Source organism: Diceros bicornis, chromosome 13 (assembly GCF_020826845.1).
Source record: "Diceros bicornis minor isolate mBicDic1 chromosome 13, mDicBic1.mat.cur, whole genome shotgun sequence".
NCBI classification, from domain to species: Eukaryota; Metazoa; Chordata; class Mammalia; order Perissodactyla; family Rhinocerotidae; genus Diceros; species Diceros bicornis.
Genome location: NC_080752.1, coordinates 43,361,670 through 43,383,936, shown reverse-complemented (window position 1 = coordinate 43,383,936; position 22,267 = coordinate 43,361,670). Strand labels below are relative to the sequence as shown.

The 22,267-nt window shown below is 51.2% G+C and overlaps 1 protein-coding gene across 3 annotated transcripts; it reads right to left on the bottom strand.

The window, feature by feature from the left end:
• Positions 1 to 539: 539 nt before the first annotated feature.
• THEMIS2 (thymocyte selection associated family member 2) lies at positions 540 to 17,564 on the bottom strand. Of its 3 annotated transcripts, none has more exons than XM_058553391.1 (6): positions 17,436 to 17,564; positions 14,991 to 15,131; positions 11,866 to 12,276; positions 6,429 to 7,495; positions 4,013 to 4,169; positions 540 to 3,583 (listed from the first exon to the last, which is right to left on the bottom strand). In XM_058553391.1, exons 1-6 carry the CDS (start codon positions 17,527 to 17,529, stop codon positions 3,528 to 3,530), a joined length of 1,926 nt encoding a protein of 641 aa, XP_058409374.1. In that variant the 5' UTR covers positions 17,530 to 17,564; the 3' UTR covers positions 540 to 3,527. The 3 variants fall into 3 exon arrangements, 2 of the variants coding, with proteins under 2 accessions (XP_058409374.1, XP_058409375.1); XM_058553392.1 differs by lacking the exon at positions 17,436 to 17,564 and adding an exon at positions 17,053 to 17,394; XR_009221886.1 differs by lacking the exon at positions 6,429 to 7,495 and having other exon boundaries at positions 3,502 to 3,583.
• Positions 17,565 to 22,267: the final 4,703 nt, after the last annotated feature.

Below are 22,267 nucleotides of genomic sequence, written 5' to 3'. Positions count from 1 at the left end.
TTTCTCGTGGGAGAAGAAACTAGTTCAAAGATGTTTTTGACAACTTCAGAAAGTAAGCTATGTCTTAAATGAAAGAACTAATTCTAAGACAAGTTAATGAGGTGTAACATGCAAATAAAAATTCTATAACTGCTTTCTGTGTGTCTAAATGAGATCTTCTAGCAGCTGTGTGGAAAAGGCTCTACCCCCCTGGTTTCTAACAATGAACAACAATCTGGCTGTTATTTTATGTATATATAGAATAGTTCCCATCTGGTGAGCTATGTTAATGCTTAAAAGTCAGTCAACCAGTATGTTTATTTGCAAATATGTCCATTCTTGATTAGTTCCTAAAGGACAGTGGCTAAAAACAGGTTTAAAAATCATACATTTGAATTTGGAATGCATGATAGGATACTTTGATGAGTGGTTGACATCTCTTTCTAGTCGTCATGCTAGTGCCCTCAGATGGGCCTGGCCGATAGCAGTGGTTCTGGGGGGAAGTCTTTTTTCTTTTGATTTTGAATTTGATGATTTAGCAATTAAAAACTACTTACTCATTAGTTCAACAAGTGTTTATTGAATACTTACTTTGTCAGCCCATTGGTCTAGGAATATAAAGTAAAGATAGGAGTAAAATAAAACTAGGAATATAAAGTAAAATAAGAGATTGTTGTCACGGGATTTGCTGGTTCAGCATTCCTGGTAGAACAGAGCAGCTGCCCAGTGGTACTGAATGCCCCGCTATCTTAGCATTTACACAGTCTCACAGGAGTTGTGTGGTTTCTGAGCACTACAGAGGCCTGTGCCAAGGAGGAACTTTCTGTCTCACTTTCTTGCTTATTGCTTGTTCCAGAGCATAGGAAGTCTACTCCTCAGCAGAATGAAACTCCAGCCTTTGTAGGGCTTCTACCCTGCTCTAGCAGGAGGCACTTGCATTTTGGGTGTTTGTGGTCACCTGGGATGTCATGTATTCAGCGTTCTCTTGGCACGTTGTTAAGACAGCAGGAACAGTGATGTGACCCAAGTTCTTAGAAACCTCCTAGTGTCCCAGTCAAGGAGTGAGTCCAGGCTGCTCCCAGGAGAACCTTTTTCTGGGTATACTGGTGAGAAATGAGGCTCCTTAGGAAATAGTAGTACTTTATTGAGTTTAACTAGAGAACGGCCAATAAGGATTAGTGTCTGACCTAGATTAATAGATTTGTTTTATAAATGCAGTTGAGGGAATTCAAAACTCAATAAATTTTTGAGCATCCATCCCCAGTTTATATTCAATCATTTATCAGTTATTTACATCTATTACTGTATTGGTGTGTTATATACATTATATTCAAAAATAGAAATGAAAAAAGATATTAAAAATAAATATGAAAGGATACACTAATAATTCTTTTCTGTTTCCCGGTGGGTCATCGTGTGGATTCCCAGGATTGTGTGCTCACTTTGGAGACCACTGCTCAGGGGGAGTCCCTAGCCCCATTATAACACCCTCCCCACCACCCAGCGGCTTATTGCAGAGGTAAAGACGACAAAAGCCTTTGGTCCATTCTTTGCCAACCTCCATTGCTCTGAGAAAATTGTGGTTTTTAAACATGTTTTCCTTTTAAGTCCAGCTTTCCTTGCTGTGAAATTTCTTTCTCCTCCTTGCAGCATCTGGCCACTCAGAAGTCCCCTTCTGTAGGAACTGGTAGCCCTCTCCTCTGCCCCACTTTTGTGATCTTGCTTAATTTGGTGCCAAGGTTAAGTGCAAACATGGAAGTGAAAACTACTGGCATTTTGCATGTGGGCTTGGCCCCTAGGGGTACTGTGCCAAGGAGGAACTTTCTGTCTCACTTTCTCACTTATTGTTTGTTCCAGAGTACTCTCTTCCTCAGGGTCTTCCTGTGCAGCGTAGATGGTCTCTCTGGAGGAAGGCCTGGGAACTGGTGGGACGATGAGGATGAGGCACTAGATACTGGGGACTGGCTCAACAGCCTGTAGTAGCCACTCAGTAGTCACCTGGAGACTCCATGCTGGGGTATGGAAGCCAGGAGGCCAGGGAGGTGCAGTGGGGGCCAGATAGCCAGAGACACGTTAGCAGGCAAAGGCAGGACACACTCAGGTGCAGTGCCTGGAATCTAGGAGCTGGAAATTTGACCTCTTTCAGCTCCTACCTCATCTGGAGACTCAGATCATCTTTTTGTCCATTGCCTGTCCTCTGGCTGTGGTGCTTAGTTCTGTGACTGCATCAGCCTAGGAACCTACCACCACTTTCAGGAAATGAGGCCTGTGGTTTTATCTCACTGAACAGGCCTAGACCTTGGAAGCTGAGTTAGTCTCTGCGTGGACACAGGCGTGTACTTGTTCTCTTATCTCCATGGTAGTGGATGGTAAGGCTCTCCAACCAGTCAGTACACTGTCTCCACAGTCTAGGAACATAGTGTATTTCAAACACTGGGTGATTTGCATGACTAGGAGCCGGGGGGGGTGTGGCAAGAGGACAGGCACAGCTACGTGATCTTAGTCAACAATAATTATACATTTTTTCTTGAGTGTTCATTATGTGCCAGGCACTCTGCTAAATGCTTTACGAAGATTATCTTATTTGAGCCTTAAAACAATCTTGTGAGGTAGATGACTGTTAGTTTCATTTTACATGTAAAGAAACTGAAGCTTAGGTTAAAATAACTTGCTCATAGTCAGCTCATAGGTGGTGAGCCTAACCCCGGCTCATGACTAGTCTGCCTCCTGAAGCGCTTGACCACTCACGCTTGTTTTCTTTCTTTTTTTTTTTTTTGTGAGGAAGATCAGCCCTGAACTAACATCCATGCCAGTCCTCCTCTTGCTGAGGAGGACCGGCTCTGAGCTAACATCTATTGTCAATCCTCCTTTTTTTTTCCTCTTTTTCCCCAAAGCCCCAGCAGATAGTTGTATGTCATAGCGGCACATCCTTCTAGTTGCTGTATGTGGGACGTGGCCTAAGCATGGCCGGACAAGCAGCGCGTGAGTGCGCGCCCAGGATCTGAACCCCGGCCGCCAGGAGCAGAGCATGCGCACTTAACCGCTAAGCCACGGGGCTGGCCCCCTCACGCTTGTTTTCTGATCTTTAAAATCAGGCCAGTGTCTACCTCAGAGAGTTGAGGATGTAGATAGGGTTTGTAAAGGTTCTGGCTCACAGACAGAACTTGATAAGTAATATGTTATCATTTTTTCCGGAAGTTCAGACGTCATTTTTATTCTGTGGTTTTAGAGTGAAATACTCTTAGATAGTCACCTACAGCTATCGTGCTGAGTGCTACAGAGCTGGGGAGACAGTCCTGGTCTCTCAGAGGCTTAGAGCCTTGGTGGGGGAGGAGGAAGAAGATTGGCTAGCCCTCAGTGGCAGGAACACAGAACCTAAGGGAAGCTAGTGCAGTGTCCATCCCATTTCAGTCCCCACAAAGCCATTTCCTGTCCGCAGTCTGATTTCTGTGAGACCTTGTCCAAGGTCTTGCAAAGGCTTGTAACAGTTGGCTGGTATCTCGCATTCCCTGAGGAGCAGCAGTTAAGAAGTGTGGTTCCTCCAGCAGCTAGACGGTGTTCCGAAATTGCTCAGCTATTTCTTCGTAATCGTGTTCATCATCATCTGCAAAAGAGTCTACGTCAGTGAGGATCTTTGGCCTCAGGCAGGTTTCTTCCCTTCTTTAGGGTACACTGGACAGGGAAGAGTTGGTCTGGATGCTCTAAGATCCTTGCTAGCCCAGAAACCACAATTTGTTCTGTCTGAACACTTTGCAAACATTCCTCCTATATGCCTTGGGGAGAGTAGTGTGTTGGGGGAGGAACTCATTTTTTTGCCAGGGCTCTGGAGCCCCTAGGAGCAGGTCAGTAGGGACCCTTCAGCCTAAGCCCACCCTGTATAGGCCTGTTCATCCCACTGGGACAGTAGAAAGGTCTGCCTGTGGGCAGAGCCCTGCTGAGAGTATGACCAGCACCACCAGAGATGAAAGCAGCAGAGGAGCGGCAGGGAGGGGAGAAGCAGGGACAAGGGTGAGCAGCACTGACAGGGACTCACCTGGAGCCTGTATATCGGGCTTGGTGGGCCTGAGGCCCTTCTTGTGGGCAGGAATCTTGCTGTACATATTTGACCTATCTTTGGCAACCTCTGGTAAGGTCTTCTTCTTGGCTTTGGGCAGCAGAGGGGGTTGCTGCATTTCTAAGACTTGAGAAGACTAAGTGAGAAAAAGCAGAAGTCAGCAGGGTCCCAAGAAGTGGGGTGGCAGAGTCCATGAAATGTAATTTCCTTAGAATGTTACTTCCCCTGCTCCCCTCTACTTCCTTTTCAGGGTAGGGCTTCTCAGGATACCAGTGTTTTTGCTACAAGCATATGAAATGTTCTTTGGCAGGGGAGAAAAGGCCAGAGTGAGAGATGATAGGGTTGGGGGCTAGAGACAGTGTCCCTGAGTTCTCCACAGAGAGCTTGGGTCAGTGTCCTTCAGATCTGTTGCTGAAGGGGGAAAAAGCAATCACAAAGCCTCAGAACAGAGTGCCAGAGCTGAGAGGCATCCCAGAAGAAAGGACTTTTATTGAACCCCTACCTCGTGCCAGATGCTATATGCATATCTGCTCATTTAATCCACAGGTGACTCTCTGAATAGCTGGATCACTTCCCAATTTACACATAAGGAAACAGGCTCAGAGAGAGTGCCGTGTCAGACCTCACACAGGATCCCTAGCTGGGCCAAGGTTTGGACCCAGAATCATGTCCATGACCTCTGAAGCCAGTGCTCTTTCCACCACACCTGCTTTAGACAGCAAACAGGATAGCTCCCCTGATCAGCATCGGAGAGTACTCATGCCCAGAGAGCAGAAGTTGCTGGTTCAGGGCAACAAGCAGGAACTGGGCCCAAAGTCACTTCCATGAGGAGCCAAGGCTGGAACTGAGGTCTCCTCTCAATTCTTTGTACCATATTCTTTCCAGCACTGTTGGAAGGCCTGTGTTCCAGATGACCCAGTCCGTTCTTTGTCCTGTCAGAAAATGACTGCCTTATCCGCTTCTGGGGCTGAGAACACTCAAGATTCATCTTTTTTACTTCCACTGCCATCCCACTACCTACCCACACAGTATGAAATATGAGTCTCCCCAAATCCCAAAACGATATGCTTGCCACAGTTCAGCAAGTGGTTTTTATATAAATCACCCCCTCCTCTTCTCAGAGCAGAGTACGTAGGCGCTCAGGCCATGTGGTCAGACCCGATTTCAAACCCCAGCCCGCCACTTGCTAGCTGTGTGATCTCAGGTACTTTACCTCTCTGTGCCTCTTGTTTTGTCAATGGTAACAAGAGATGATATCAGTGCCCCCCTCAGAGGGACAACATGAGCACTAGGTGGGGCAATGCATTAAGGTGCCAGCCACAAAGTAAGCACCCAACAGGTGGCAGCTAATGAGACAGCACTGTGAGTAGTGATGTTATGTCAGGCTCACTGGGAGAAAACGGATGCTCAGAGAAGGAGTACAGGCCACAGAGCGAGTCAAGGGGATGTACACTTAGTCTCCCTGTCTCTGTGGCTGGTTCTTTCCCCCTTTTTATGATTCAGTTTGCTTCAGTGCAGTGCCCACTGGCACCTCCTCTGTCCACATTGGAGCAGCAGGGTCCCTGCCCCACAGAACTCTCATTCTAGTTACACTCAAGTACAACTAACTGAAAACTACACCTCCCTACCCCCAAGCTCCGTACAACACACAGTGTGAACACAGAAGAGGAAGGACGATCGCTGCCTAGGAGGAAACCTCATGAGCCTGAAAGGAGGAGGAACATTCCTGGCAAAAGGCCCGGCATGTGTCAAGTGCTGGGCAGGAATCCTGGCACACTGAGGGAGCTGCAGGATGTCTTTGTGGCTGGAGCGTGGCCTGCAGAGTGGGTGGTGGGAGATGGGCCTTGGAAAGCAAGACTGAAGTCAGCTTCTAAAGGACCCTGGATGCCATATTAGGGGTCTGCATTACCCCCCGGCAATGGCGAGCCACTGAAGGTTTCAGAAGGGGGGGCCAAGGCCCGTCGTTGACCAGGGGAGGATTTGGGAGGCTGTTCTGACAGCTGTGGGGAGAAGTTGAAGAGGCTGCTGAAACAGTTTAAGTGAAAAATGACGAAGCTGGAACTAGGGAGTGACAGCAGGGGCGGCAAAGAGAGCCCAATGACCGTGGAGTCAGAATGCTTATGCTGCAGTGCAGGCCTCCCATGTATGAACTGTGCGACTTGGGGGAGTCTCAGGGTCTCTGAGTCTTCATTTTCTCAACCATGAAATATGGATAATCACTCCAACCTCAGGATTGTCAGGATCAAATAAGAATGATAGGTGCAAAGCGTGTATGTTTATAAACTGCAGGTTCTATACAATTGTAAGAGAAGCGTGACACTAGACAGACAAGAAATGGCAGGACCTGTAATGACCTCGACAGGTGACCCTCCTGCCCCTTCAGTTATATTGATACCTTATTGCCTCTCTCCTTGCTGCTCGGCTGCTTCTGCTTGCTGAGGCCCTGACGTTTTGGGGGCCGGGGCGGGGGGGTTTGGCTCTCAAAGGCGGGTAACTTCCGAAGGTGGTAGTAGAAGGCCTCCGTCAGCTCCTCCACTGTGGCTACGGGGAGAGACCCAGCTGGCGGGCCTGGCTGCCCCTCGGCCTCCACAATAGTCAGGTCCAGCCACCGGGGAGGGATCTCAAAGCACATCCCAGGCTTGGAGTCCAGGCCGACCACCAAGAAGGGTTCCGTGATCTTCTCCTCCAGCCGCAGGCCCGGGAAGGAGGGCAGAGGGTCAGCAGTGTGGCTAGTATCCTTGGCCACCACCTTGACCTCACAGGGCAGTGAGAACTGGGTAGTCAAATCCTCCAGGCTGTAGCGTCGGCCATCGCTCATCTCCTCCACGAAGCCGCCGGAGAAGTAGAGGGGCAGCACAACCTGTTCTTGGTCCTCCGCCTCCTCTTCCTCCTCTTCCTCCCTGGTCTGGTCACTCAGCCGCTGACACACCAAGACATCTACATCCCTGCCTTGAACCCCATGGGCCTGGCCAGACCTCAACACCTCCAGCCTGTCACCCACAGCCAGGGAAGCGAACCCGGAGTTCTCCACTCCCTCGCCCTCATAGTCCTTCGTGGCCACCACCCGGAGTGGCCGGCCTGGCTGGAGAGCACCCAGAAGGTCATAGGCCGTGGAGAACTCTCTTGGCCGCCGCCGCAGCTTGCCCTGGTAGGCCCCTGAGACCATGAAGTGTCTGGGCACCTTCCGGCCCTTGGTTGAGACCAGGACCCGCCAAGGGGGTGAGGCCAAGCCATAGATGCAGAGCCTCTCGCCTTTCTGCAAGGAGCCCATCCACGGACTGAGGAAGATGGGGGGCCCCTCTGGAACTTCCAGAATCTCTGTGGGCAGGGGGAAGGGTCCTCCTCGGGCCAGGACCTCGCTCAGCAACAGCGGTTGGATGAAGTGGACGTGCTGAGAGGTGGCAGTGATATCTTCCACGTCGACCTCCAGGTTGGAGGGGATCTTGACGATGGTCCTGCGCACTGCAGAAGGGGAGGTCAACTCAGGGGCACATCACACGCCACCCCGGTGGTTCACCCTCCACCCCAGCAGAGAGGTCTGGACTGACTGGCCTCTTTCTGTTCTCATCTTTTCCTTCCTACCAGCTTTTTCCTCGTGTACCAGATTCCTTGCCCACTCCTTTCCTTCAACCTCTTTTTAAAAAAGTTATTACAGAAATTTTTAAACATTTATAAAAGTAGAACAGTATAGTGAACCCCCATATACCTATCACCTAGCTTCAACATCTAACTCATGGTCCATCTTCTCTTATACACCATCTGTCTAGTCCCCCTCCACTGAATTATTGTGAATCAGAGTCATCATGCCATCTGTGACTATTTCAGTGTGTATCTCTAAAAGGAGGAATAATTAAAATGAGCAAAAACATAACCATAATGCTATTACTACAACTAAATAATAGTAATTCTCTGGTAATTCCTTAATATCATCAAATATCCAATCAGTTCAACCACTTTTTAAATTTTAATTAAATTTTGAATGTAATTTTGCAAGCTGCCTTTCCAAATCCTTTCTGGATTTAAATAAAGAGATAAAACCAAATGAAGAAAAACACTGACTGAACGACCTTGGGCAACTTGTTTCCTCTCTGGGCGAAGATCAGTACCTGGTGTATAGACTCAGGAGGCGGCTCTGTCAGAGTCAGAGGAAAACTGGACCCTCCACTGTACTGTTTGATCCACTGAGCAGGGAACAGCCTCCCCACTTCACAGATGAGGACACTGAGGCTCAGGGGATGCTGACTTCCCTCAGGTCACATTGTGGGATTTTTGCTTTGTGCCAGATGAGCTGATAATTGGTTGAAGCTGGGAGATGGGCACATGGTTCATTGTACTGTTCTGTTTTTACTTCAAAATACTTTATGGATTACCTGAGCTGCCTCATTATCCAGCGCAGCCTCCCAAGCCCCACTCACCATTAAAACCCCTGGCTCCCCAGACTGTGGTCTCTTACTACCATTTCCCACAAGAGCCCAGGGCTCCCTGGGAGAGAGCCTACTTCAGTTTCTGGGGAGGAAATGTTCAAGATGAGCCTGGAACATTTTATAGCACAAAGCAAGAAAATCTATTCAAGACTACGCAGGTATGTCAAAAGGATTCAGGAACCAACCTGAAAAGGCTTCCACTGGCCAAAGCTGAGATAATTTGAGCATCAATAAGAATAATAACTTCAGTGGATTGGAACATTGAAAACATTTCATCTGTGAGTTCATTAAAAAAAAAAAAAAAAAGCCCACAGGGCCGGCCCAATGGCCTAGCGGTTAAGTTTGTGCGTTTCGCTTCGGCAGCCCACAGTCTGCCAGTTCGGATCCTGGGCACGGACCTATGCACCACTCATCAAGCCATGCTGAGGCAGCATCCCATACAGAAGAGCTACAGCTCTATAACTATGATACACACACAGCTGTGTACTGGGGCTTTGGGGAGAAAAAAGAAAAAAAGAGGAAAGACTGGCAAGAAATGTTAGCCAATCTTCCTCAAAAAAAAAACCCTAAATAATCACCCATGAAGGATGCTAGGGAACCAACTTTAAAAATAGCCAAACTATTTTTAAAACTAGTAAACAAAGGTTATTTCTTAGGACATTCCTCAGTGCAGCTGGTGGCAGCATGCTGAGCAGGGATGGTGGATGAAAACGGCAGACCCTGGCCAGGTCTGGCCAGTCAGAGGCTGAGCCTGAGTGGAGGTAGAAGAATGGTGCCCGGGGCCTCTACATAGACAAACACAGCGCCCTGTATTTCCTGTACAAACTGTAACCAATGAGTAGATGACGGGAAGTTTCTCTCTACGTAGTTTCCCAGCTAATAAATGAAGAAGGAATGATAGGATTCACATATCACCATGGCAATTCCTAATGAAATCATGGATCTAGGCAACAGCCTAGATCAGCAACAGCAGCTCACCTCACAAACATTGGCCCATCGGTTGTGGTATTTGCCCCACACCACATGGCAAGGTTGGTGCTGCAAGTTCGTCAGGTTGGAGGCAGACACAGAGCCAGGTGGGGAGTCCCTGGCCCACACCTCATGCAGCAATGAGAAACCGTGTGCCTCCGGGGTCTGGTCAGGCCTCTAAGTGCCCATTTACAGCTGTGCAGAAAAGCGCTAATATGGCAGGCCTGAGACTGCTCTCCCTAGAAAGGCCTGGCTGCAAAGTCCTTGGCAAGCCTTTGGGAACGTGGATTTCGGGAGGGTCCCCAGCATGCTCTGATAAGAGTGGCTCACTGTGCCTAAACTGTACAATGTGGCTTATGCTGAACACCTTCTTTCCTTTCAGGAGTCTGGAATTTTGGTACGTGCTAGACAGGGTGCCTACGTGACCAGCCCCCAGTAAACGCCTGGGGCACTGAGTTTCTAATGAGCTTCCCAGTAGACACCACCTCATGCATGTTGTCACAGTTCAGTGCCGGAGGAATTCAGCGTGTCCTGTGTGACTCCCCAGGGAAAGGACTCTTGGGCGCTGTGCTGAGTTTCCTCTGGACTTTACCTCATGCGCCTTTTCCCTTTGCTGACTGTGTTTTGTGTCCTCTCACTGTACTAAATCACAGCTGGGAGTACGGCTATATGCCAAGGCCTGGGACTCCCCTTAGTGAATCATCAAACCTCGGGGGGGGTCTCGGGGCCGACACAACAGGACATACAGGGTATGGAGGAGCAGGTTAACACCACCACTAGGATGCTCACAACAAAATCCAAAACGTGAGAAGGCCTACAGGACAAATGGCCTAGTCCTTTTAACAGATAAATTACAAGAAAAATAGAGAAGAAAGGGGAACCAATAGATTAAAAGGGACTTAAGAGATATTAACAGTCAACAGCAATGTTGTGAACTTTATCTGGATCCTGCTGTGAATAAACTGTAAAAAAATTTATGAGGGGCCGGGCGAGTGGTAGAGAGGTTAAGTTCCCACACTCTGCTTCAGTGGCCTGGGGTTCACCGATTCTGATCCCAGGCACGGACCTACACACCATTCATCAAGCCATGCTATGGCAGCATCCCACATACAAAATGGAGGAAGATTGGCACAGATGTTAGCTCGGTGTCAATCTTCCTCAAGCAAAAAGAGAAAGATTGGCAACAGATGTTAGCTCAGGGCCAATCTTCCTCACACACACAAAAAAAACAACTTATGAGGAAATTCAAACAAGAAGTGGTGGTATTAGGAGTTATTATTAACTTTTTTGATATGATGATGGTATTGTGTGTCTGTTAAAAAAAAAAAAGAGTGATTTAAAGCAGTGATTTTTTTGTGTGTGTGAGGATTGGCCCTGAGCTAACATCTGTGCCCATCTTCCTCCACTTTACATGTGGACACCTGCCACAGCCTGGCTTGACGAGCAGTGCATAGGTCCACACCCAGGATCCAAACCCGCAAACCCTGAGCCACTGAAGCGGAGCGTGCGAACTTAACCGCTATGCCACCAGGGTCATTTTTAAAAAGAGACACATATTGGAGTGTTTACAAAAGAAATGATACCTGGGGTTTGCTCTGAAATAATTGGGTGGGGTTGGGTGGGGAGAGATGAAACAGGTCATGAGTTGATAATTGTGATGTTAGGTGATGGGGTCATGGAGGTTCCTTATACTACTCCCTGCTTTTGTATATGTTTGAATTTTTCCATAATAAAGTCATTTTAAAAGATTTTTTTTTAAAGGCAAAGAATCCCTGCTTGGCTCTGTTGTCTGCCAGCAACACTGACCAGCTGTTTTCTAGGTAACTGCCAGGAAGTGGAACCTCGAACTCTCTGTCCTCCAGGGAAGAGGTCCCCCGGGCACCATACCTCTACCTACGCTCCGGCTTGGCCTCCGACCAGCCAGACCTGGCCTGGTTCTGCCTGTTTCATCAACCCTGCTCTGCATGGTGCCACCAGCCTGCACTGAGAACTGTCCTAAGAAATAACCTATGAAACAGCTGGCGGATTCACTCAGACAGTGCCTTTTGTCACCCAAACAGAAGCCCCTTCAGGAACAATCCTGTTATCCCCAGAGGCAAGAAAATATGTTTCTCCCGAGTAAATGGTCACTGTTTCATTTTGTAACACTATGTCTCTTTGTCCTAGCTGCTAGCAAGTTCATAACCCAACATTTGCACAATTTAATAAAGTACCTCACTTTTAAGTTATCCCATTTCCCTATCTCCTTTTATACCTAACTTCTCACTATTTGGGAATCTTTATTCTGTTGCTTCATATATACTGGTTAAACCACCTGGAATCTCTAGATTATCACTCAGATTGGGCGGCAGATGGGGCATATCTTTCATCAGAGTGGCTCCCCAGGGCCCCCTCTTTCCCTCCCCCACCATCCCCCACCCAGCTGCCCAGGCAACTCACGGTGCATGATGGCTTGGAGCTCATACTGGGGCCTCAGGATCAGAGCACGCCAGGGGATGGTGGGGCAGGTGAGGAGGAGGTCCCTCATGGCTGGGTCCTTCAGGGCTTGGAGCAGGGTCCGAGGGGCACCAGGCTTCCATTCCCAGAAGGGCCCCTGCTGGGACAGGGGCAGGTGCAGAATGACCCGATGGGCTCCTGTACCCAGCACACAGCGGGCACAGCAGGTCCCGAAGCGCGTTTCCACAGCCTCAAGCATGAGGGGCTCGTCCTCAGGCACCACCCTGGTGTCGGTGGTGATTCTGTGGGTCGACAGGAAGCAAACGGGCAGCTTCTTGGAGCTGTGGGTTACAGCAGAGACCAGCTCCTCCAGGGTTCCATAGCTCTGGGGGCCCGTGAGGGGACTGAAGCAGCCTGTGGGGCACAACAGAGGGTGTCAGGGTGGGGCAGGCCTTTGCTGGGTCCAGAGCCTCATATACCAGGCCCTGGTCCGGCTGCAGAGAACCCAGCCAGAATCCCCCAGGACAGGTGCTAAGGGGCATCTGGGCTGCAGGGCTGAGGGACAGCAGGCAGCAAGTGACCATGTGTGAAGGGACAGTGAGCGGCAGAGGTGGGGACAATGCCTTCCGATACAGACAGGCACAGACACAGAGGGATTGTCACCAGAGACAGGGAACAGAAGAGGGACACGTTCCCCAACAGACACACTGACGACTGCCATGTGTGCCTACCTCCTGACCCCTACCTGCCTCTGACTTTGCCAACTCTGCCTCCAGGTACCTCACCTCTGCTCCAGTCCCGTACATCCAACAGCGATCCCCCCATCCTGGGGCAGCGCCATTGTCCCTCTCTCCCAAACTAGAACCTGGGACCTCTGCCCACCCTCCTGACTCCTGCATCCTGTCTGCCAATTCTGGCTGCCTGACTGCCCTCTCTAGCACCGCATCCACGCTTCTCCTGCCACCGGACTGGCCTCAAATACCCCCCGGCCGGACACAACATCGCTTCCAGGGTTTTCCTGCCCAAAACGCTCAACAAGAATCTAATCAAGGAAACACACAAACCTGGGCTGAGGGACATTCTATAAAAACACTGGTCTGCGCTCTTCAAAAATGTCGATGTCAAGACAAAAAGGCTGAGGAGCTGGTCCAGCTGTAACCCACAGCTGGACCTTCTCCTGCAGGCAAGGGGGGATCTGGGGTTGGATTGTGGGTCAATGGCAAACCCGGCTGTGAAGGACATTATCAGGGCAGCTGGTGAAATCTGCATACAGACTGTGGTTAGACAGTAGCACTGTATCATTATTAAATTTCTTGATTTTTTTTTGTGTGTGTGGCGGAGGAAGACTAGCCCTGAGCTAACATCTGTGCCCATCTTCCTCTACTTTACATGGGGACGCCGCCACAGCATGGCTTGGTGAGTGGTGTGTAAGTCCACACCCACAATCTGAACCTGTGAACCCTGGGCCACCTGGGCCACCAAAGCGGAGTGCACAAACTTAACCGCTACGCTACCCGGCCAGCCCTAAATTTCCTGAATTTGATCACTGAACTATAGTTTTGTGAGCAAATGTCCTGTTTTTAGGAGATATACTAAATATTAGGAGTACTATTTAGATGTAAAGGGGCATCATGTCTGCAATTTACTCTCAAATAGTAAAAAATATACATATGCACATACATATATAGTAATATATGTTCGTGTGCACATGTGTGTGTGTGTGTATGGAGAGAGAGAAAGCAAATGTAACAAAATATTTAACAATTGCTGAATCTGGATAAAGGCTTTACCATAGTTCTAGCAAGTCTTCTGTAAATTTGAAATTATTTAAAAAGAAAAAGAAAACCTTCAGGGGCTGGCCTGGTGGCGCAAGCGGTTAAGTGCGCGCACTCCGCTTCAGCGGCCCAGGGTTCGCAGGTTCGGATCCCAGGCGCGCACCAACGCACCACTTTGCCAAGCCGTACTGTGCTAGCATCCCATATACAGTAGAAGAAGATAGGCATGGATGTTAACCCAGGGCCAGTCTTCCTCAGCAAAAAGAGGAGGATTGGCATCGGATGTTAGTTCAGGGCTGATCTTCCTCACAAAAAAAAAAAAGAAAAGAAAACCTTCAAAATACAAAATAAAACACATCACTTCCATATGTAAAACCCTCATTGGCTCCTCAATGCCTTCAAAATAAAGAAATGTGTCCGCTCCCCCCTTAAGACCCCTGGTGGTCTGGCTCTTGCTCACCTCCCCGCCGCTGGCCCCTCACCAGGAACCCATGGCCTCACCCGTCTGTTCGGGCAATCACAGTAAATGATATTGAGAATGAGCCCTCAGAGGGCGCCTGCTCTGTGCCAGGCCCTGCTCTAAGCGCTGCGTGCACGGCACCTCATTAACCCTCACATCAGGCCTGACCACCCCCTCACAGAGGAGGAAGCTGAGGCACAGAGAGGCCACGAGAACTCGCCAAGGCCACAGCGAGTAGCCGCCAGAGCTGGGACTCCCATCCGGGCTCTTGGCTTCAGCGTCCCGGCCCACGGTCCCCCACGCTTCAAAATAACTGCAATAACTGAGCTACCTGGGGTTTCTGGAGCACCAAATGTGCACGTGCTACTCCTTCTAGCTGGGATCCTTCCTTCAGCTCAGGTGCCACTTCCTCCAGGAAGCCTGCACAGACCCCTGAGTCAGGCTACTCCTGCCCGGAGCCATCCCTAAACTTGCCTACTTCTACTGTTGCCCTCCACTCACTGTCATCCTGGAAGCTCATCCTGAGGCCCACACTCCCAGCCCCCAGCACAGGGCTTGGCACACAGCAGGTGTCAGTAAATGTTTGGTGAGTGAATGTGTGAGCAAACACAGAGACAGGCACATTGACAAAGACCTGGAACAAGGAAAGTCCCAGCGGAGAGGCAGGTGTTCAGAGACATGGACAGGAAGAGGGCACAGCCATGCCAGGCTCAGGGCATCATCAGACCGCTGAGGACATCTGGGCCTGGAGGCTGTGTAGTGGTGGATATGAGAGCTGCGTGTGCAAACCCAGAGGGGTGGGAGCGTGTGCTGGGGTCGGCAAGCCCAAGAGTGAGTCCGCAGGTGTGCCTGGAGGCTGCCAGGGCAGTCGGGGAGACAGGTGCCAGCCTTACCCTGGAAGTTGGGGGCGAGCTCCATGGTCTGGCCCGTCCTCGGGTTCTCGCAGACCACCTTCTGGAGGCGAATCTGGGTGACCTTGATCAGGTCCCCCGTGGAGAGGCAGCACTCATTCCCAGAGATCTCGTAGATGGAGCCTGTGGAGATACAGACTCAGTTTCCCCGTTCAGCAAGGGTCAAGCACTGGGCGGCCTGTGCCCTGTTCCCCAACAAGCTCTGCTCTGCCACACCTTTGCACATGCTGTTCCAGCTGCCTGGAATGCCCTTCCCTGTCTTTCCCTATCTAATGACCACCGGCTCAGCTGCCTCGGGCAGCAGAAACCTTGCCTTTGCCTTCTATCAGCGCTGGACGGACCCCTCTGGTACACTTCTCTGGCCTTCACATCCCTGTGCCTCCTACCCTGAGCTCACAGGGCAGAGCTGGTCCATCTCAGCATCACTGCAGCCGGCACAGCCATAGCCTCTAAGTACGTGTTCAAGTCAGGAATGAGTAAATAACCCAGTGGATCCAGACTCCTTTATTGTACAGCTACGAAATCAGGCCCAGAGAGGGTCTTTAGATGAATTGTTTTTAAAGGAAGCACAGGAGAGAATGGAGGGCCACTGACAGGTGAGCCCAGTGGGCAGTGCTCTGGGCCCCCCCCCCCTTCAAGCACGGCAGCCCCACCTTTCAGGTGTCACGTGCTTAAAGCAATGTCCAGAACATGGGAGGCGCTCAGTAAAGATGGCTCTCACACAGAGGGCACAGGCTCTCCATCCCACTCACAGGGGACAGGAAAGTGCAGGTGGCCGAGCTGTGAGGCCACCTGACCCCACCCCAGCCCCAGGGCAGCCCCAGCCGGGCCCTTCACAACAGCCTTGAGAAACCGGTGAAGACCTCACCGCTTCTCCCCAGGAAAGTGCACGCAGGCTCATAAAACACACGCTTGTGGCTACAGCTTCAGGGGGTGGACCGTGGAGGCCGGGCACTTACCATACACCTGGCGCCTCAGTCCTGAGGACGCATCATGGCGTTTAAGACCCGTGACTGCTCTTTTAGGGAGGGACAGTTTCCCCTACCTACAGAAGGAAACTGAGCCTCGAGAGGCTGAGTGGGTCGAGATCATCAGGTAATAGGAGGCAGAACTGGGTACCGGAGCCCAGGGCATTTGCCTCCAAGGCTGGAGCTCCTAACCACGCGGCTGACCGCTTCCGAGCGTCCCGCTCGGCCACCTGCCCCATCAGTGTCACCACCTGTCGTCCTCCACACTCACCCCCATCTCCACACTCGCACCCGTCAGGCTCTTCTCTGACCCTAACTTCCGCCACTTCCCACCAGTGGGGTCAGGCAGAATGAGGAAACTCAGGTATTGTGACACACAGTAGGCAGGGGATGTCGCGAGGAGAGCGGAGCACAAGTGTCTGCAGAAAGCCCCAGGAGCTAGAGGCAGGATTTGAACCCAGATCCGTCAGATTCCCAAGTGGACCTGGCGAGACCCACTGTGTGGTGGCCCTCCACGTGTCTGCCCCTCGGTCTAGGACCCACCTGGGGCCTCAGAACTTTACTGGAGGCTACTGTGGCAGAGCAAGGGAAGAGACAAAGGGAACAGGACGGGGCAGGGCACCCAGGCATTAGTTTCCTCTTAAGGAAAGAGCGTGCCCCCACCCCAGAGCCTCTCGGTTGCCTCTCTCTTCCACCTCCCCCTTCCCCACTCAGCCGTTCATAGCTCCTCCCTCAGCCTCACAGCAGCCCCCGCCTCCCCTCTGCTGAGCAGCTGCCCTCCCCCTTCCACCGCCTGTCAATCCCTCGCCTCTTGCTCTTTCAGGCAATAACTAGTGACTGAGTCCCTGCTGTGTATCCGTCCCTGTGAACCAGGTGGGCAGATGTGCGGGCAGGCAAGGAGCAGGGAGCCGGGAAGGCTTCCCCGAGGAGGAGCCATTTAAGCTAACTGAGAGCTGATCAGATCAAGTACTGCCCATGCCAAGCAGAGGGCAAAGGTGGGTTGGAGGGACTGAAAGGCAGTCGTGTAGATGGGCGTCAGGGGAGGAATGGGAGGGCACACGGAGGGGAGGACTGACCTGGCACTTAAGAATCAAGCAAAAGTTACGCGTCATGAGCGCCCTAAAGCCGCGTCCACAGCACAGTCGTGATCAATGCGCACAGCGGTTCCACCTCAGCGTGGCTCGGTTCCATCCACCTTCCGAGCCTGAGCCCACTGATTTCTCATCAGCATCCTGCGGGGCAATCAGCGATCCCCCATCCCACGGAAGCAAAAGCCGAGGCCCAGAGAGGCCGAGTGTGGCCCCAAATCACACAGCTTGGGCAGTGGCAGCGTCGGGATTCGAACCCGGGGCGCAGTTTCCCGGCCTTCCAACGCCCTGAAAGCGCCTCTGCCCCACACCCAGGGAGAGCCTGGCCGCGGTGGGGCCGGGGGTCGCAGGGGTCTCGGCCCTCCACTCACCCTGGAAGTAGACCCCCGAGCAGACCCGCAGCACGCGCGGGAGGGAGGCGGGGTCCAGAGCGCAGACGAAGTCCTGCAGCGACGCCGGCTCCATGGTCGCGGCTCGGGGACGCCTGCTGAATGGCCCGCCGCCCGCCCGCGGAGCCGGCAGCCCCGCCCGGCCCCGCCCCGCCAGGATGGGTGGAGCCGCTCCCGGAGGGGTGGGGACCCGGCCCCGCGCTCTTGGGTAAGCGATTTCCCGCTCCCAGCCTCAGTCGCCGCGTCTCTAAAATGGGGTTGCAGTACCTACCTCTCACGGTTTAGGTCTAGATCAGGACCTGACACCGGGAGGCTCTGAGTCGATAAAAGCTGGTCCCCACGTCCCTAGTCATCAGTGATGTGCCCCATGGTGGAGGGGGACGATGATGAAGATGAAGGAGAAGCCCCAGAACACCGGTACACCCCCGCCCCCCGCGCGGTCCTCCCGCTTAGAACGAGGGAACGCGGCCCGCCTTGTGTAGCTGGGTCTCTAGGAAGACACGGCCCTGCCCTTTGGGTCTGAGGAGGAAGATATAGTGTCAGGTCTCCTGAACCCCCTCCGGGACACTCCGTGGTCCTGTGCTGGCGGGGAACTTATTACCGCTCCTCTGGACAATTCTAGTTACAAAGTCTTCCTTGGGCTAAAGACAAATCTGCTTAGAACAGATACGAACCGGTTCTCCTGACCCCACAGAGACAGATGAGGCTTTTCCATTGCCCTGTCCCTCCGGAGTCAGACCGGACAGAGGTTCAAATCCCAGCTCCGCCTATTGCTTCTTATACAACTTTGGGCAAATCACTTCGATTCTCTGAGTTTCGATTTCCGCATCTGTGAAATAGAGGAGAGAATCTTTTGTGAGGATTAAATGAGATGATATAGGTTTGCACAAAATGCTTTATTTCATTTTTTGTCACTATAAAAGTAACAGAAGCCTTATCAGAAATAACAACAAAAGTTTAGAGGGCTGGCCAGGTGGCGCAAGCGGTTACGTGCGCGTGCTCTACCGCTAGCGGGATCCTCGCCCATGCACCGCTTGTCAGGCCATGCTGTGGCAGTGTCCCATATAAAGTGGAGGAAGATGGGCATGGATGTTAGCCCAGGGCCAGTCTTCCCCAGCAAAAAAAAAAAAAAACAAAAAAGAGGAAGATTGGCAGATGTTAGCACAGGGCTGGTCTACTCACAAAAAAAAAAAGAAAGAAAAGAAAAAAAATAAAAGTTTAGAATAAAAGGAATAAACCCTAATTAAAAACATTTGACACATAAAAAGAAGACATTCTTTTCCCACCACCCAAATATACTTACTACTACTAACATTTTACTGTGTTTCTTTCTAGCCTTTATTTTGCCTCTGTGTGTGTGCGCGTGTGCGCATGCCCGCTCGCGTATGTGTGTGTTGACTTACAGTAAAGTTGCAAAAATAGTACAGATTTCCCAGACATCCCTCAGCTAGTTTCAGATCCCCTAATGCTGTCATCTCAGGTTACCATGGTGCAACCAACATTGCTACGTTACTGTTGACTGAGGATTTATTTGGATTTTATCTGTTTTTCCACTGATGTCCAGAATCCTGTCCAGTATTCTATATTGCATTTAGTCATCATGTCCCCTGTCTGTGACGCTGTCTCTGCCTGTCCTCGTTCTTCTTATGACCTTGGCGGTCTTGAGAAGCACTGGTCATGTATTTTGCAGAATATCCCTCAGTTTTTTTTCTGATGTTTTCCTAGTGACAGACTAGACCGGGGTGATGGATTTCAGGGGAGGATACTTCCAAGGTGGGGCGCCCTTCTCATCACAGCCTCTCCGGGGGGAACAGGACACGCCCACATGACTTCTCACTGTGATGTTAACCTTGATCCCCTGGTTGGGGGGGTGCTTCCAGGTTTCTCCACAAAGTTGCTATTTTCCCCCCTCCATACTCTGGAGAGTGTGGAAATAAGTCACTCAGTGCCGCCCGCTCTCGGGGGGAGCTAAGCCCCACTTCCTGGGGGAGGGAGAGCACCCCAAAAATTACTTGGAATTCCTCCGTAAGAAAGGTTTGTCTCTTCTCCCCCATTTATTTATTTATTCAATTATTTATTTATGTCAGGATGGACTCATGTATATTTATTTTATACTTTGACTTATAATCTAATGCTATATTATTGATTTTGTTGCTCAGATTCTTCCTGCTTTGGGAGTTCCTTCCAGTCAGCTGCTGGGTCCCTTTGCCTTGTGGTTCTGTTCTCTGAGCACTTCCTTACTGTGTGGCCTTCTTGCTCCAGGCTTATCTTGTCTTTTCCCTGCCCCCACCCTACAATCAGCCATTTATTCCAGAAGCCCTGGTTCCTTTTGTTGGAGAATGAGGTTTACAAACCACGACCTGGTTGCTGAGAGGGCTCCTTGCCCCTGGGTTGCCTGTTCTTGTTTGTCTTTTTTCTTTCCTTGCCTAAACATTTGCAGACACTGCTGTCTGCCCCAGGACCCAGCCAAAATCAGGCCCAGCCCTGACCTTCAAGGTGAGATCTTGGGTGATAACACTCAACAGAAAATTTCAAATCCTCTCGTTTCACTTTGCTTTTATCTTGTGAGCATTTTCCCGGACTCCTGGGCACAGAAGTGGATTACTGAAGTTAGTAGACAAAGGCCTGCTACGACCAACATATGGAAACCAGTTCCCTGCCATTACAATTTGCAGTTACTATTTATCTGTGTAATTATTTGCTTAATGTCTCCTCAGCAATTGACAGTTGGCTTCTGGAGAGCAGAGACCAGGGTACCAATCTGCTTTCCTCCCCAATGTATCCCTAGCATGTCAGACAGGGCCTGGCACACAGTAGGTGCTCAACAAACCAGCATCCTTGATGACTCACTGAATGAATGGATGGGAAATGCTTCCTTGGGATAGATTCTTGAAGCAGAATTTCTGGGCCAAATGGTGTGCTTGTTTTGACAGCCTCTCAGGGAGTATTTCAGTCGTGTTGAGAGACTGCTGGGCTTCCAGTGGATCTGATAAGAAAGGAGGACTTTTGCAAGAGCTGAGAGGAGCGGCACACAGAGGCATGCAAGGGGCCTCAGGCCCAGGAGGAGGGTCTGCTAAGCAGAGGAGATGGGACAGAGGGGGCATTTCTACATGGTTCCGGAAACATCGGCAGGTGTGATTCTGTGAGCACCTACTCTGAGCAGGCCCTGTACAAGCGTTCACTAATTTAATCCTCCCAACAAGCAGACAAGACAAACATTATCATTCCCACTTTACAGATGAGGAAACTGAGGGTCAGAAAAGTGAAGGGACTTGCCTAAGATCATGCAACAAGAAAGTGGAGAAGCTAGGATTTTAATCCAGCTCTGCTGGGCTCCTCCTGTGGGCTGGAGAAAATGGCAATTCTTCATCTCTTCCCGACATGTTTCAGCAGGCCGTGGAAGTCTGACAGATTTCCTGCTCAGTCCAGTTTTGCCTAGAATTGCAGTAAAGGATGAAGAATAAAAAGATGGGCTTTGACGATAGAGCAGCGCTCAAATCCAGGCTCCACCACTTCTGAGCTGTGTGACAAGCTCCTTAACCTCTCTGAGCCTCAGTCTGCTCTATACAACCGGGACTGGTGGGAGCAGGGGTGTTGATGAAAACAATAGTGTAACACAGGCACATGGCACATGACAAGTGCTCACCGTCTGTTATCATTATTATTTCCTGAGGGCCTCTTGTGCCTCTGACATTTCTCAGAGATCTCAGATCTCATTTACTTCTTTCAACACTCTGCTTTCTACTTTAGGAAAATAAGATTCTGAGAGGGAAAGTGTCTTCCTTTTCATTACACAACGTGCAAACGGAGGAACTGGAATTCGAAGCCAGGCCTGTGGTCGCCATGACTCAAGCCCTTTCCGTTTCCCCACGCTGGGGGCACCCGCTGGGTCTCCCCTGGCTCCTCAAGAGCTGAGCGGGCCGCGGAGAGGACACGAGTTCACACAGAGGTGGGGGGGTAGGGTGGAGAGGAGCCGCGAGGAGGATGGTGACGACGACGGAGACCCGGAGTTCCTCGCGTCACGCCCCGGACTCCAGCAGAGTCGTCAGACTCCGAAGGTGAAGGTCTCGGAGCCTCCGGGGGGCGGACGCGCGTCAGAGTAGCAGGGTTCTCAGGGTGACGGGGGTGGGGCGGGGGCTGGGCCCCTGACTGCCGCGTTGGCGCCAGACACTCTTGCCCGTGGCATCGCGTCGCCTGGTGTTTTCAGGCAACGTACAAGGGGGCGGGGTGGGAGCAGGGGAAGGGGCCTCAAGTTGGCGCAGCACGGGACGGTGGTTGTTACAGCATCCTGCTGTTCACTTGAACGTCCACCCACGGCACTTTGGCCCAAGGCAGTGGAAAACACACTAGCAGTCCGGAAGGTCAAGACCCGGTGTGGGAGAGAGGCGGAGGGCGCCTCGGCTCCGAGGGTGAGCGAGATGGCCGCAGGCTCGAAGCCCTCTGCCTCCATGGGCTTCCCCAGGCTCCTGTGGACTTCTTCCTCTCTGCACCAGTCTGATGGCTGCTCTGAGGTGGCCTTGAGAAATGCGCTCTTTCACAAGTCCCCTGGCAGTCTGTCACATGATGATCCTCCGGGTGTGGAGGCGCCCCACCAGAACAGATACACATGGGGCGTCCTCTCCCTGGGAGAGCCAGATCCCATATCTTGCCAGAGGCTCGTGCAGAGACAAGGGCCTTAAAACTCACGGGATGAGACCAGAAATGCTCAAACGCTCACCGTCCGGGGACCCACGGGGGCTTGAAGGGCGATCTGTGGTCTTTTCTCTGTTTCTTAGATTTTCTATAGCAACGTCTGTAAAGACAATATGAACAGC

Excerpts from the sequence above, each read along its gene's own strand:
- THEMIS2 (XM_058553391.1), bottom strand. The coding sequence starts at position 17,529 with ATGGAGCCGGCGTCGCTGCAGGACTTCGTCTGCGCTCTGGACCCCGCC. Across the intron at positions 7,496-11,865 it reads GCTCCAAGCCATCATGCACC|TGCGCAGGACCATCGTCAAG; the intron begins GTGAGTTGCCTG and ends CCCCTTCTGCAG. Across the intron at positions 4,170-6,428 it reads GCAAGGAGAGAGGCAATAAG|TCTTCTCAAGTCTTAGAAAT; the intron begins GTATCAATATAA and ends TTTCTCACTTAG.